Source organism: Rousettus aegyptiacus, unplaced genomic scaffold (genome assembly GCF_014176215.1).
Source record: "Rousettus aegyptiacus isolate mRouAeg1 unplaced genomic scaffold, mRouAeg1.p scaffold_m13_p_1, whole genome shotgun sequence".
In the NCBI taxonomy this organism is placed as follows: domain Eukaryota; kingdom Metazoa; phylum Chordata; class Mammalia; order Chiroptera; family Pteropodidae; genus Rousettus; species Rousettus aegyptiacus.
In genome coordinates, this window is record NW_023416284.1 from 61,891,296 (window position 1) to 61,908,291 (window position 16,996).

Consider the following 16,996-nt stretch of genomic DNA (forward strand, 5'->3'; position numbering starts at 1 on the left):
TGTGACACCCCACAATGTCCAAAGACATTAACATCAAGCAGTAGGTGCAAATACTCACAACTTAAGAATTACTTGCCAGAGTAGATCTAGTATTAGGAAATTACAATAAACCTGGAATCCCATGGGGAATTAAGTACGAGTCTTAGGTGTACAATAATAGAACATCTACAGAGCCTGTAAAATTTTGGACTGGCTAACTTGATGGGGTAACTTCTGCTTCCAGTGGATTACTACTCGGCATACATATATCATTCTGCTATGTTATAAATACAAAGTACTCATGAAATAATATGCAACAACTATTTTTTTGACTTTTTTTTTTTTTTTTACGCTGAAAAAAATACTCTTTCCCCTAAGGCCTGAGCACACTAAAGTTTCAATTGTGTATATTTTGAGAACTCTGCCTGCCTGTAAGACCTGTTGCATTTAGGCGAGAGAAAACAGGTGTAGAAAGTCTTCCCAAATGGTGGGCTGAAGCTGGGATGTCAAAGCTGCTGACATCTAGAAAGCACAGGCTATGAGTCAAGTGCAGAAAAGAGAAAGAGTGCAAGAAAATATTGGAAACAGAAATAACAGCCAGTGGTTGGAGAGGTGAAGGCAATAACCAGGTATGAGAAATAGATGGACTTAGATGGACTTCGTGACTAGGCTGGAGTGCAGAGCACCCGCTCAACTGGGACCACTTTAATGTGGTGCTTGGCTGCTACAACGGCCAAAACAGCCGTATCTTTTGGCTCTATGAATTAGGTATTTATAGTGGCAACAGCTTATTTTTTAAATATATTTTGCCTTTTCCCTTAATGGTATCACAAATGTTTTACAAATTTTCTTAGTCATCATGAAATTTCTACTTTTAATTGGTAGGTCATATTTTAGGTTGCTCACGTATAACACTTTGCTCATTCACTGCCCTATTGCTGGGGTATTTGTTATTTCCAGTATTCTGCAATTAGAGGTAGTATGTATCTACTGTGCATTTAATTATATGGTACCTGCTCTGTTTCCTTTAAAATTTTAAGTAGAAGGTGAAGGCCCTATTGTAATATAAGTATTATCACAAGAAAGATGAGAAATAGCCTCAATATTAAACTCATCTAGTTCAATCTAAACTAACAAAACAATAATTTTTGATTTACTTTTATGGAAAAAGAAACATGTATATAAAGTTTGATGTTCCAACAACCACAGTGATGATGTTCAGCATTTTTCCCTTCATTCCTTAGCATTTCCTAAATGTTCTTTATGTTTAAATACAGATTCGTTAAAAAAAAAAAAAAAAACCAAAAAACTTTCTGCACCCTTCCCTTTGGAAAGGTAACTTATTGACACAATACCAGTTTGAGTTTGCTAGAAATTTGCTGATTCCTCAACCAGACTAAAAAGAAACTTTTGTGCTATTCTGTCCTCCCTTTGAAGATGAGGAACAGACCAATGAATAGATGCCTTTAAAGCTCCGAAGCTATGTTAACCAGATCTCTTAGTTGCACGGACAGAAACTCAATCTGAAACCGTGTGTGAAAAGAGGAATTTATTAGAAAGCTCATGTCACCACGAGAAGCAAAGAGGTGCAGCCAGGTTCAAGGGTAACTGAAACTAGAAACCCGAACCTCACCAGGGCTCTGCTTTATCTATGTTTCTACCCAGTCTCAGTCTGCTGCTTTACTCCACATGAAATGAAACAGTCATACCTCTTAATTTCACCACCACACAGGGACTGAGTGTGGCTTTTCCTGGTTTCAAAAATTCTAGGGAAGAGTTCTGAATGGCTTAGCCTTGGCTAATGAATGGTGGCTTTCCCCAACAATTTAACAATTTAAAAATACTATATTACCATGGCTCCTTAATACTACGATGAAAAGATATTAGAAAAAGCAGTGTAGGGCAAGATTGTGAGGTGTACACAGGAAGTAAATGATGCCCCTTTTTTTTTTTTTGATGATGATGTCTTTTTGATGTGCTCTCTACACAATCAAAAAAGGGTACAGACCTGACTCCACAATCCCCAGCTCTTCCAAGTGTGATCCCCAACCTAGATCCTATCAGAGCTCCTGGATAATGTCTCTATAAATATACTACATGGTTGAAATCCATGGTTAGAATGGGGAAAAGAGCATCTTCCAGAAAAACAGAAAGAAACACTGCCCTTAGAAGGAAGGAGGGATTTCAGGCCACAGAGTCCATTTGGGTCCATCTAAATGGGAAAGCTGATGGAAGAGTGGGGTAGACACCCTGCCTCTACAGCAGAGCTGAAGATTTGGAGCTCAAAGTTCTATAGCTGGAACAAAGAGCCAGAGGGAAAACATGACTGGAAACCAAATTCTAAGGCAAGGGTAAAATTAAGTTTTCTCTTACATGCAAATTCATTGATTACTAGAGAGTGCAATCTCATGTCTCCCTTACATTCTACTATCCTGACTTTGATCCACTCATGTAACAAATATTTATTCAATACCTATTATGTACAAGGTACTCTTCTGCTTGGGATACATCAGTGAGCAAAACAGACCAAGGTTTCTTATTCTAATTGAATCCTTCTTTCTATGCCTCAAATACTCCGGGTTTGTTCCCATCTGTCGTAGGCTATATTACTCTACATAATTATTCATCCCTCCTTTTCAGAAGAAGTGATTTTGAGATTGCCCATGTGATGTGCTCTGGTCAATGGAATGTGGGTGAATGCGACACACTATGTCTAGGAGAAGCTTTAAACGCTGTCGCATGGTTTGGCTCGGCCTCCAGCTCTTCCCTTCTCCACTATGAGAAGCCCATGTCTAGGTAAGGGCTAGTCCTGTAGCCTGGATCCTGGAATAAAGAAACACAGAGTAGAGCCGCAGTCTGAGGCACAGCCACAATTGACTTGTAGTTTACATATGAGTGAGAGTGAAATGTTAACTGATATAAGGTAAGATTTTGCAGAGCTGATAGAACTTTTGCTTCTACTGTGTCCTTTGCCTGGAATGCACTTCTCCTAGATCTTCACATGGCTGGGTCTTTAAGTCATTCTATTCATTATGCTCCCTATTCAAGTAGAACCTCCTCAGAGTGGGCTTCTAAAACTATATGCCCTAACATTACCCATGCCCTCCTCCCACCAGTACTACCAAGAATTTTGGCATATTTCTCCATTTAATTTTCTTATGACATTCACTATTATTTGAAATTATTTATCGTTACTTGTTGATTATGTCTCTCTCACTAAAATGGAAAATTCAGAAAACAAAATGTGTCTTGTTCGGTGCTGTACCTCCAGTATCTAAAATGGTGTGTGGCAGGTACTGTGTTCAAACGTGTTTTCTGATCACAGGAAGGAAATTCTATCTCTTTTACATTTCCTCACTTTGAATTACCTCAATGGCATACCGCATCATGTCCATCATGTGTAGTGCTCCAGAGTTCTGTACTTAAAACACAGATTAGGGTATGCTACTGTCTTGCTCTAAAATCTTCAGTGATTCTCCTCAATCTTTGGAATGAAATTCAAATTCAAGGCCTTAATTTACTTCCAGCTTTCACTCCCACCATGCCCTCCCCTCACATACAGTGATTCAATAGCTTAGGATCACTTGTCATTCTCTAATTGCAGTCAGTAAGTTTCTGTTTGCCACACTTTTTATTCAAGTTCTTTCTTCTGGATATGATCTTCGTAATCCCCACTGTGGCAGACTCAGAAATGACCTCCCCAAATCCATCATATCCTAATCTTTGGAACTTGTGAATATTACCTGACATGAAAATATATCCCCTTATGCCCTTGCAAATTTGATTAAATTCAGGTTCTTGAGACTGGGAGATAATTGTAGACTATCCAAGTGGGCCCTAAATTTAATCGAAGTGTACTTATACGAGGGAGATTATATGCTCACAGAGAAGGCAATGTGAAGATGCAGCAGAAAGAGAGTTGAAGGTGCTGCCCAAGAAATTAGAGTGAGATGGCCATAAGCCAAGGAATACCAGCAGCCACCAGAAGCTGGAGGAAGCAAAGAATAAATGTTCCCCTTGAGCTTTTGGAGGGGGTGTGGTCCTGCTGATACCTTGATTTTGACCCAGTGATACCAATTTTGGATTCTGGCCTTCAGCATTATAAAAGAATAAATTTCTGTTGCATTCAGCCATCAAGTTGGTAGTGATTTGTTACAGCAGCCAAAGGAAAGTAATAGACCCACCTGTTTAATATTTAAACACAATCCTCCTGATAAAATATATCTTAGATTGAACATCTAAGAAATGTTTTCAGATTCCAGTTATAATTAATCTTTTCTTCCCCCATTCTCCCCTAGACCTCTCTCCCGCTTATCACAATCTCTATGGTTTATGTATACATGTCAGTTTTCAGGTGTTCTTTTAGAACCTTAAGTTTGCCTCCTTATATCTTTCAAATTGCCTAGGAAAAAAAAAGTATATGTATATCTGTGTGTGTACCTGTATCTCTACACTCACATATTAGATTCTCAGTAAAACATATATATTGAATTAACAATAGTTTCGCTTAGGGACATACAGAAGTGATTAAAGACATTAACAGTATGACTAAAGAAATTAAACTCTTCCAAAGGTACATGTCCTTATTGGTAAATTGGAGATAAAAATATTACTTACAACATAGGACAGTTAGAAGGATGAAATGAGATATCACATAAAGCACTTAGTGCAGTGGTACATAATGAAGACTCAAAAAATGTTTACTGGTTCACTTAAAAACAATGTATAAAATCTATTATGCTATTGTAGGAAATCGGTAAAAAGCCACCCCCAAAAATGCTCTTTTGACATAAGGATCATTTTTAGTTGAAGGAAATCAAGAAGAAACAGATACAAGAAAAGTTCTTGGCCTCTCTCCCCCTCTACCACCTGAAAGGCAGGACAGTTCTTTGTTTTTGAAGACAATTCTAGATTCTATAAGCTGAGATAGCACCAGAGGAATTTAAATAACAGGCCTTATTAAAACAATCCTTCTCTTTCATTCCTAAACCCCTTAACCTTTGTCTTGTCATTTCTCTACAAATTTATTGTTCTTTTTAAGGATATCACTAACTATCCCCTTTGAGTTACTCATCATTGCATTCTCCTGTTAATAGTAAATAGTAGTAGTAAAATTCTGTTTTACCCTTATTAATCTGTCAGTCTAATTTGCAGGGCCTCAGCCAGAAAACCTAGGAGGGCAGAGGAAAAAGTTGTATTTTTTCCTCCCCTATGTCATTTGGTGGCTCAAATGTCTCTTAAATGGGTGAATCACAGAAGAGAGAATATTTCCAAGACATAGACCTAAAAAAAGATTTGTTTAAAATATATAAAGAACTTTGGCAACTCAATAAGAAGGCTAACGATTCAGTTACGAATGGGTAAAAGATCTGACAGCCATTTCACAGATGAAGAATGGGTAGGAAGCACGTAAAACATGCTCAACATCATCAGTCACCAGGGAAATGAAAACTAAACCACAATGAGGTAGCACTAGATACCCATTGGGATGGCTAAAATTATGGATACTGAGTGCTGGTAAGGACATCGGCAGCTAGAACTCTTTAAACCTCGGTGGAAATATAAAATGTTGCAACTGCCTTAGAAAACTGCTTTGCCCTTACTTAAAAATTAAACATACATCTACCACACAACCCTGCCATTCCACTGTTAGATGATCACCCAAAAGAAACGAAAACCTATATCCACACAATGACTTGTACATAAGTGTTCATAACAGCTTCATTCACAAACTGGAAACAATCCAAAAGGTGCATCAGTAGGTGAATGGATAAACTAATAATGGTAGTTATCCATATAATGGAATACTACTCAGCAATAAAAAGGAATGAATTACTGGTAAATTTCAAAATCATTATGCATGTGAAAGAAACCATAAACAAGAGTACATACATACTACATGATCCCATTTATATACTTTTCTAAAGAGCAAACTAGTCCGTGGCAATGGAGAACAAGTCAATAGAATGACAGACGGACTGCAAAGGAACATGAAGAACCTTTGAGGGGTAATGGAATGTTCTGTAGGTTGAATTTGGCAGTGGTTTCATGGTATGTCCATCTTAGTTACTGAGTTTTACACTCTAAATAGATGCAGCTTATTGTTCCTTGGTAGAGCCCATTTTACAAAGCTTTCATGGTAGTTTCCTATAAAACTAAAGATGCTCTTAAATACAACCCAGCAATCTCTTCTTGGTATTTACCCAAAGGATTTGAAGAATTATGTCCACATAAAAACCTGTCCACAGATGTTTATGACAGCTTTATTCATAACTGCCAAAACTTGGAAGCAACCGAGATATTCTTTAGTAAGTAGATGGATAAACAAACTGTGGTACATCCAGGCAATGGAATATTATTCAGTGCTAAAAAGAAATGGGCTGTGGAGCAAAGACATGGGAGGAAACTTAAAGGCAAAGTCATGGAGACAGTAAAAAGATCAGTGGTTTCCCAGGCTTGGGGAGGAGGAATGAATAGGTAGAAGACAAAAGGATTTTTAGGGCAGTGAAACTATTTCTGTATGCTATAGAAAGGTGGATTCATATCCATATACATTTGTCAAAACCCACATAATGTACAACACCAACAGTGAACCCTAATATAAACTATGGACACTGGGTGACAAGGATGTGCCAATGTAAGTCTACTGATTGTACTGTGGATTCTACTGTGGTAGTGGATACTGATAGTGGGGAAGGCTATGCATGGGGGCAGGCAGGGCATATATATGAACTCTGTAGTTCCTGCTCCAATGTGCCATGAACCTAAAAATAGCGTATTAAAAGCAAAACATTTAAAAAAATTTTAAAAAGTAGTGAAGGTATTCTGAAAATGTTCTCTTTTTTCTTTGGACAAAATGCTCCTCAAGCGAGCAGACTAACAGAATTATCTCACTTTACAGATGTTTACCAGGGTATGACTATACACGCGAGAAAAAAAAACCAAAAAACTAAAAAACAAAAACCACACAAAAAAATTACATTATTTTGCCACTAGATGGCACAGAAAATAACAATATTCCTGTAATGGTGAAAGAACTGAAAACTCTCAAGTGGGATCGCAAAGTAGGGACAGTTGACTTAAGACATAGGAGGGGAAAATCCAATTAGAACGAACTCAAAGGCACACATATTTAACTGGAAATTTCAAGCAACATATATTTAGTTGCTTTATTTTATAATTACTTGTGCCTGATATGTTGTAGCCCTTTGATATTTGTTGACAAAATAAGTGAGTGAAAATGGAATTTGGATCCTCTTCGAGAGAGAATAGAAAATGTAAAAAAAAAGTGTATACTTTAATGAACACCTATGCAGTGGCTATAGCACACCCTTACAGGTCTGACTCTAGCAGGGCTAGAATTGGTCTGAGATATTTTGCACCTTTGTAAATTGACGATAACTGATAGGCATGCAAACTCTGGTTCTAGAGTTTTGACTGACTTCCCCACAACCTATGAAAAATCGGTTTTGCCTTCATCTGCAATTCAACTCCTTTATTTCACATAAATGTGTGCTTTTTGACTTTTCCTTTGAACTGGATATAATGTCTGCTTTGTTCTCTCACATTACATGAATAAAATAAAAATCTTTAATACATGTTTAATTGTGTATGAGTCATGACGTTGCCTTTTTCTGGAAATTACCTTTCAGCAATACCTTTAGAGAAAGAAGTTATTGGAAACAAGGTTTTCTTTAACCCTGAGAGCGGACGGAGGACGTAAACACATAGCTGGAGTACTAGGAAACGGAGTTAAGCGGAAGCAGAGTTTGCCATGCCAAAATATGCTTCTCGGATACTGATTCTCATTATTTTTAAGAAAAGACTCAGGAAAAACCTTCGGCTTTTCCCCAAAATGCCTAAAAGAATTAATGCAGAGCACCTGTTCCAGCAAGGGAGATATCATCATAGAAAACTACAGTTTAATAGGAAGTGTCATAGGAAGGAACTTAGCAAGGCCCCCTTGATCAGAGGCCTCTCTGCATCCCATTGCTAAAGATAGCACAGCAAATATTTATTTACCAGACATTTGCTTTTCCATTGCCCTGTGACAGAGTCAGGTTAAACCAATCAGGACAACTAATGGAAATGGGTCTCATGGATTTGAGACTGAGAAACCGGTAATATCTCCTGGGCACTTATACCCAGAAGACACGGTCCTTCACAGGCCAGCCAAGTTCTGTGCCTTGTAATATATGCCTATATTCTAATGAAAATTTCCAAGGCTGTTTCATGCAAAGAGTTTTCAAGCCAGATCGATCTTAATTCAAAATTAAATATCAAAACTACTAACTGTATGACAGTAGGCAGGTTACTTGACCTATCTGAAACTGTTAAAAAGGAAAAGGAATGTCTACCCCGTGCAATTGCTATGATGATGAAATGAGCTGCATCCATAATAGAAAAGCACAGTTCTTGTTACCAATGAATACTCAAAAACTTGCGCTCACTCAGAAAGTAGAAAGGATTCTCTTCGATACAAATAGCACAAGTAACTTTATATCACAGCAATAAGGAGAAATTGAGTAGGGACTAAATGTACAGTAAGTTTCCACAGTGAAAAAGCAGGCTGTGATTTCTTTAGCGAAAGACAGACTGAAAGATCAGGGAAAGTTTTTGTCTTATTTGCTATAAAATAAATGTTTTGTGCTTCTCTGATGGGCATGTATATTTTAGAAGTTATTTAAAAAAATAGACTATTTTTTAGAGCAGTTTCAGGTTCACAGCAAAATTGAGAACAAAGTTCAGAGTTCCCACATACACACGGCCACCGCCACCAACATCTCCGATCAGAGATGTTGACATTTGTTAACATTTGTTATTACAATTGATGAACCAACACTGATACATCATTATCAGATGACCACGGTTTACACTAGGTTTCACTCTTGGTGTTCTACTTTCTATGGGTTTTGACAAACGTGTTACATGTATCCACCATTTGAGCACACAGAAGCCCTATTTAGGAAGGCTATTTTGAAGACGAGAAGACAATAGATTATTAATGGGAGCGAGTAGAAAACCAATGGGCTACAAATAGCAATTTGAATGACTGAACCTTAAATGAAGACTAGACTAACAAAGGGTGATACTCATTAGGCAGTAGGAGATGGTGCTCCATGAAGACCTCTCTAGAACAATCCTCCCTCCCTCCCTCCCTTCCTTCTCTTTCTTCTTTTCTTTTTTCCCTCCTTCTCACCCATCCATCTCTCTCTGTTTCTCTGCCACTGTCTCATCTACTAATTTATTCTTTGGCTTTCTGGCACCAGAGGATAATATAAATTCTATCTCCTAAGTTTCTAGGTCTTTAAGATCTAGGTGCTAAAACAGGGGACAGATAGCAGTTCTCATCCTGGGTTTGTCTTCGTTCTTTTCTTGCTGTATAGCAGTACTTTTTTCATTAGCATTTAAAACATTATTTTAAAAAAATTACAGAAGCAATAAAAATGGTTTTCCTTTTTTATTCAAAAAAGCAAATGATCCAGACAAAGGGTAGCCCATCCATCCCCCATTACATTCCCTTCCTCACAGGTAACCTTTATATTAAGTTTTCAATGATATTAAGAATGGTATGGATGAGAAAGATTTTCTAGTGAAAACAGGTTTACAGTAAGTAGTAGGGCTGGTTCTGGTAGGTCTTTCCTGATTTAAACTTATCACTACCACCCTTTATAACACTCATGGGTCTGCTTTATCCATTTGCCCAATAGCAAGATGAACACAGATTTATCCTCTGGCGACTATTTTAACTTCAAAGGCTCTGACGAAATGTAAGGACATTTCTGACATGGTTGTTAAAGATGGAAAGGGTTGATTTCTATATTTCGGGTGATATGCAAACTTGAATAAAGCATTGCCACTGGGTGTTACCTGGGATGTACCTTAGAATTACCCGGAAAGATTATTCAGAATATACTCCAGATTTACAGATTCTCTCAGGATGGTTCCTGGGCATATACATTCTAAGAGCTCCGCGGATAACAGTTCTGCACGCACAGCCTTAATTTAGTACCATATAGCTTTATCTGGTCACCCTAAGGTAGTAACAAAAAGGAGAGAGAACTCAAGACATTTTGTGAGGTAGAAATCACAGTATTTACGCGTAGAAGGAGAAGTTGGTTTTTATGAAAATATCAAACTTACAAAAAAGTTGAGAGATTACTATTAGGTTGAACAATATGAAACTGCCAATATTTACCCATTTTTGACCTACGAATATGAGAATTTCACATGATTCAACATAATATAAAATGCTCATATACTCATTACTCCAATTCAATGATTATCAAGATTTTGGCTCATTTGCTTCATCTTTCCCTCTTTTCATCCTTTTTGCTGAGTAATTTAAAGCAAATCCTAGACCTTAATTCATTTCATCCCTATATATTCGACATACATCTCTAAAAAATATCAACATTTTCTTATATGGCTTTGATGTCATTACCAAACCTAACTACCAATAATTCCTCGGTATCACCTAATATCCAATACAGATTCACATTTCTCTGATTGTCTTTAAAAATAATTTTTACATTTTGATGGACTGAATTAACTTCCTAAACAAGGCCAACACATTGTTTTGGTGGCTGTGATTCTTAAGCCTCTTTTTATCCCCGAGCAGTCCCTCCAAAATATCTCTCTTTCCCACTTTTTTTCTCATGCCACTGACTTGAAGAAACTGGGTGGGTTATCTATCCTGGGTTATGACAGGCATGGTGGCAACAAAGAAGAGGTTTGTCTGCTATTCCATGATGTCACATAACCTGATCCTCAATCTGCTGTGTTTCCTATATTCTTAAAGCCACAGGGCCTGCAATTATAGTCACTATCATATCCTTTCTTGAATAGACAGAGCCTACCCTTCACAGTGCCAGAGCTAGACGAGGGTGAGTGTGGTATCTTGGTTATGCCACTTATAAGCTGTGTGACCTTGAGCAAGTGACTAAACCTAGCTAAGTCTCCACTCTCTCTTTCATTTGTAAGACAGGAATGTAACAATTCGTAATTTGAAAAGTTCTGTAAAGATAAAATGAGATAATAACTACACGATGCCCAGTACTACACCTAATACATAAACAGGCAAGTAGTTGCTCAGTGAATGTCAGTTCTTGGCATTATAAGAGGACTTAGCTTATGTAACAGAAATATTCATTCCAATAAAATATTTATAAAGTACCTTATATTTGTATTTTTTTGATATCACAGAATATGTAAAATAATTTATCTGTAATTGATTAAGCAATACCTACAGCAGAAGTGGGGAGTCTGAAGATTTTTGAAGAATGAATCATCTTCAGAAATTTACTTCTGCTGCCAAGAAAACAGAGTCTCCTCTGGGCCAAAAACATGCTACAGAATAAAATTAAAAAATTTTAAGAGCGTGAATATATGATACGTCCTATCAGGCAGTTACAGCTAGCCCATAGACCATAAGCTAATATAAAATATAAATAAAAAGTTTTGATACTTGAGTTTTCTTTTCTTATGCTATAACCCCTATAACTAGAATCATTCTCATTATTCGAAGAAAATCCTCTTATACACATTTATACATATTTCATTGTAAACTAAAGATCTGTAAGGATCCAAGAATTCAAAAAAATAAGGCTCTAACTTAGTCAAGAACATTAAGTAAAATTTCCATTTCCAGTAGCTATCAAATCCAGAATATTTCAGGCTAAAATCTATTCAGAATTTACCGGTGGATAACAGTCATTAATAAAAGCACAATATGTAACAGTAAATTAAAGTTGTTAAAAGCAGGTTATTTAGAAAGTTGTTTGAAAAGGATTATATCAGGTCCTTGATAAATATAAAGAATATTATGAGTGACTTTCAGCTTATTTTCTCAGATGGTACTTCTCTCAATGATTCCATCATCATCAGCTAGCAAGCCATTTCAAGAGATTCCAGTTGTATAACAGCCATGCATTCTGAATTACTTCTCTCTATATAAGGAAATCATTATCGATCATGGGTAAATGTACAGAGATCAAAGCAATATGAAATTCTATTATTATACTGCCACTTAGAAGGAGAAGAAAACTCAGCTTTCTAAAAACACTCAGGCAAAGAGACCTCTCTCATCAGGTTTTACTCTGCACCAGTTGTTATCAGGGGACGGCATTTTCTTTATTTCTGATCAAACTTTAAAAAAGAGAGATTCTAAGAATTCAAAGGGACCACTGAAGCTAGCTAGCTCTGAATCTCTTCAACTTACCAAATGTTAAGGCTACAGAAAGCTTCAGATATGAAAAATAATATATTGGCTGTTTCTTAAAAAGCGAACCTTAAAATCCTGTATTAATAAAATTTCAGCTTAAATGACAGCCTCTTAGCCATTCCACATCACATCAGCCTATTTTAATTCTCTGCAAAGCTGTGTGTGTGTGTGTGTGTTCGTGTGGCTGGTCACTCATTTGCAAATTTATAACGTAGACTCCATGAACAGGGACCTGATAGTTTAGTCCACCACTGTAGTCTCTGGCATATAGTAGGTACTCAATAAATAAAAGTGTTAAATGGTGAATGAATACATAAATTCACATGATAAATTAATGATTCCAGTGGCCAAATGAATCCTTTTATGAAATACTGATCCCTCTGTAAAGTAAATAATTACCTCCTACGTTTTATATCTTTCAAGTCAAAAACTAGGTTTTCTTAAAGGCATGTCTATTCTTCTGTCACTAATTGTTCTGTTCAGGAATATTAGCTGGGTTAGGAAGTAAGGGGAGTTTCAAGAAAAATTACCAACCAACAGGTAATTAGGAATATACACATATACGTATATATATTTTAGTGAATAAACATCCATTTATTTAAATTCAGCTTCATTTCTTTGGTATTAAGCAAAGTATAAGCGAAATATTTTCTTGCAAATACAAAAATGAGAGAAACCTCTTCTACTTTCTTGAGATAAACTGGGGGAAATACAGGACTAGAAATCAGAATACCTGGACTCTAATCCTCATTCTTGATATTTAAAAAAGGCTTCTACCTTCAGATAAGTCACTAGCTCTTGTTGAGCCTAGGTTTCCCTATATTTTGAAACAGATGAATTAATGAGTCCTTAGTCTGAAGGTAATCTCTGGTGATACTGAGTTACCGGCTGATCACGTGTGTGAGCTTAAATTGCAGCTCTTGGGAAATGTCACCCCAGTATGGGTACACTATGTTCTTTGCCACAAGGCCTCAGTATTTAAAGCAGTTGACACTTAATCCACTTGTTTTCATCCAGAAATTCCAGTCTAAATTCCACATCTTCTCCCCTACCTGTCTTGGACAATACACAACCTCCATAATGCAATGTACTGCCTGGCAACTGACCCAGTTCTCCATTTCTCTTCCACTTTCCAAACTTTCCACTGTATCTTTAGGAACAGCTGCAGTATAATTAGCAAATTTTATTACATCTTTATGTTTCTCAGTATTCCCTGTACCTCCTTGCTTTAACTCAAATCTTACTGTTTCTTGAAGATCCTATTTCTGTATTCCTCAGTGTTGGATTTTGTTCTTCCACGCCCAACTTACCTCTTGCTTGCTGTGCATTTTATTATTGTCACGCTATCATTTCCCTCGTCTGCCTCAAAGATGTTATCTCTTGACCTGCTGATAACACCCTGTCATACATTTGGATTTTGTCATTTCTCAATTCCAAATCCTGTGATCGACCCAGGTAATTTCAATGTTTTCAGAGATAATGCATCTGACGACTGACATTCCCATGTCCATTGCTCCTCTCTTTCATGTCTCCTTAGTCATTCTCTCCTACAGCTGCACCTTGTACTTTGCCATTATCTTATCTGGTCTAATTCCAAAATAATTAAAGCATTTTGCTGTTTGCCCATGAACTACCAATCCTTTCGCTGAATCATTCCAACTAGTACTCTTCTTCGGTATCATCAAGTTCTCCAGGAGGTTGTCTCCACTTTTCCCAATAGCCCTTGCCTTCCTTTATTTTAGATGCCAGTTCCACCACTTCAATAATATTCTTGACAATGTCCTATCCCGCCCAGGTCTATCTTTTCACCTGTTTATAACACCCTAGCCCTGGATGAACTCAACTACAGTGTCTTTTTGTTCTGTGGCCCATGAAGCTGTTAACTGCTGGAGAAAGTCACACAGGATAGAACCGGTTTCACCACAAATTCTGGTCATCAGTTTCAAGTTAGCCTCCCACATTCTCCAGCATTTCTACTATATTTTATAGGGAAAAGACTGCAGATATGCCACTCTAAAATATGCTGCTAAGTATAAGAATTATTCCACGCTAAAGCCACTTGAAAATAGCGGAGGCGAGGATGATCTCAAAAGCAAAACTTTAAAACAGATATCATCGTATTAACTGTCTCCCTTTTCTTGTGAGAGACGCCTGCAGTCATGGCAGGATGCCTGGTGCGTGGAGCAACAAGGTCGCACTACAGGGAGGGCACACGCACCTTACCTATTCTGGTACTTCTTGCTCTAGGCACAAAGGTAAGAAGAGAGAATGGCTGATAACATGGTGGCCTTGAGGTTGAATTTGGGAGTTGATTGTAATCTGTAATCATAGAGGCCATTCTTGCCCAGGTCAATTTTGACCCTCATAGTATGAAACCCATATTTTGCAATTCTCACTTTCCTTGAGCTCTCTGTACTTTTAGATACTGCTGGTTGAGCTGTCTCCCAGAAACACCTTGTTCCCTGGGCTTTTGATAGACAACGATCCCTTATTTTCCTTCTACCTCTCCCCAGCCTGCCATTAAAGGATGGGATTCCTCAATATTCACATCTGGGCTCTCTTTCCTTCTCACTCATCACTCCCTCACTAGGTAATCTCATTGTGAAAGTAACTGTGAAGGCATCGCTGATAAAATGTCTTCAAAAACATCTAAGTAGGCTGACAGATACAGATTCAGTACTTTGAAGCTGTATTTTTCCTGTGCTTCAAATAAACACATTCTAGGCAGCATTTTTCTAATGCGATTAACATCTCACAGGTGTGTTCACCAATAAGCTAACTAACTAAATAAATTTAGATGTCATTCAAAAGTTGGAGAAAATCAAAATATATCTGGCTTTTAATTCTAAACAACATTTTCACTGTAGGGCTCGCACTCCTACGGCTGCTCGGACTCCAAAAGCAACAGGTTGGACTGCTTTTCTCTTTGGATTAAAATCTTTAGATTCACTAATATTCATTCATGGGACAGGTTAACACTTTGTCTTATTTTTTATTAACAATTCTGGTTATGGATGAACCGCAGTCGGTGTTACTCCTACCCACGCTAGTTTCAAAATACTCGAAATGCAAAATGAAGAGCAAAAGTGGCAATCGATGACCACGGTCCGAGGATCACATCTCAGAATCCAAGCACCTCGGTGCCATTCCCTTTCCAGAGAAAACTGTTAACTACAGAGCAGACCCTCTGCAGCCATCCCCGCGGTCCTCTCGGGTGGGATCCAGGCCCAGTCCCGCGCCAGCGACTTGGGTTCCGGAGGGCAGCGACTTGGGCTCCGGAGCGCGAGTCCGACTCCAAATCCAGCCTCGGCTCTTCCTCCCAGCCGCGCCTGGCGCGCAGCTCCTGCAAGCGCAGCCCAGCCGACCTCCCCACTTCCCGGCCTTGCTCCGCACCGCTCCCCACGGCCGCGCCGCAACCTTCACTCCGCTCTGGGGTGCCCAGCCTCGCCGCCCACTTACCTCTCACATGCGACGATCCTGCCAAACTCGAGTCCCACCTGGGATCAGGGGCCTGGGGGTAAATGATTCGGCGGTGGGGACCACGCCTGGGCGGGACTCACTCTAGGGCTGTAGGTGCACCGGGTTATGACGGAGGATTGGCTATGGGGTCTGGACTGAGGGCGCTGCTGGCTGTGAAGACAGCCGGGATCGGTGACTGGACTGGGTAGGTGGAGGTCGGATTAGTTCTGCCGAATGGAGGAGGGTTTGGGTAAAGGAGTGCGGTGGGGCGGGGACTTGGATATAGCCGGGGATTGGCTGTGAAATTTGGACCCAGGACTTTGGACTCTAATTGGTTTTGTGTTACTGATTGATTTGGGGAGGATTATAGGGGGAGGATTGATTTGGAAGAAAATGCAAGCTATGGGGTCACAGGGTTTAGGCTAGAGGAGGGTTATAGTTGGAATAATGTGGAAAGCTGCGTGAGAGAGGACAAGGCTTAAAAATTGTGCAAAAAGATTAATTTATCACCTGTGATGGGGATGAGGGGGGAAAAGCAGACGAGAACTTGCTGTTCCTCAACAGTAAAATGAATTCTATCAGAGAACTGAGAAAGAGAGATGTGACTGAAGGACAAGTGTAAATAACACTTTTAAAGTAGGTGTTAAGAACTAGGAACACTGTGAGTTATCCCTTTGGGGGGGGGCGGTGTTAGCGAAAGGAGAGCTTCTATTAAGAATTCAGTCTCATAATCGCATTTTCTTTCGCTCCTATTTTAAGAAGATGAGAGAATTGATGGAGTGGGAGTGGCAGTGGCATTGTCATTCAGACCTAGGGGTAAGAACATACAGTCTTTGGTTGAAGGAATATATTGTTCGCCTAGATACAAGGACTATGATAAGGTGAATGGAGAAATTGTATACTATAATCTCTCCTTAGATTGTGAGCTGTTGTGAGTGTGACACAAACTTCATTTATTTAATATAGCTTTTTTTTTTTTGATTCAGGCAAACTTTGGCTAATATAATAGCAATAACTTGCTTTTTCCACCGTTATCCATCCACCTTTGCATGACTACAGCCTTACTCATTAAGCCTTAGGACAGAACTTTTCAAGAATAAAGCCTCAGGTCTATTGATCACAAGAACAGTAAGTTTCAGTTAAACTAAGGATAACTATCCTGGCTTCAGGTATGCTTCAGCCCCAGGCCTATGGAGGCAGAACAGTTCCACTGACCACCTTCCCATGAGACCAGACAGGGTGATGCCATGGCTGACTCCAGAACCAGACACGATAATCAGTTTCCCCAGCCCCGACCAATCGGTAGCACCCATGACACCAACTCTCTTAGTTTTC

General features: G+C 38.6%; 1 protein-coding gene across 3 annotated transcripts in view; it reads right to left on the minus strand.

The window, feature by feature from the left end:
• Window positions 1–15,899, minus strand: part of KYAT3 (kynurenine aminotransferase 3) — a 46,302-nt gene extending 30,403 nt beyond the window's left edge. For 2 of the 3 annotated variants that reach the window (XM_016148506.2, XM_016148507.2), the window contains exons 1-2: window positions 15,662–15,899; window positions 11,229–11,328 (exon numbers count right to left, since the gene is read on the minus strand). In XM_016148506.2, coding sequence (XP_016003992.2) covers window positions 11,229–11,327 — 99 coding nt within the window. In that variant the 5' untranslated portion in view covers window position 11,328; window positions 15,662–15,899. The remainder of the gene's footprint in view (window positions 1–11,228; window positions 11,329–15,661) is intronic. The other variant, XM_016148508.2, reaches the window with a different exon arrangement.
• Between the last annotated feature and the right edge of the window lie 1,097 nt (window positions 15,900–16,996).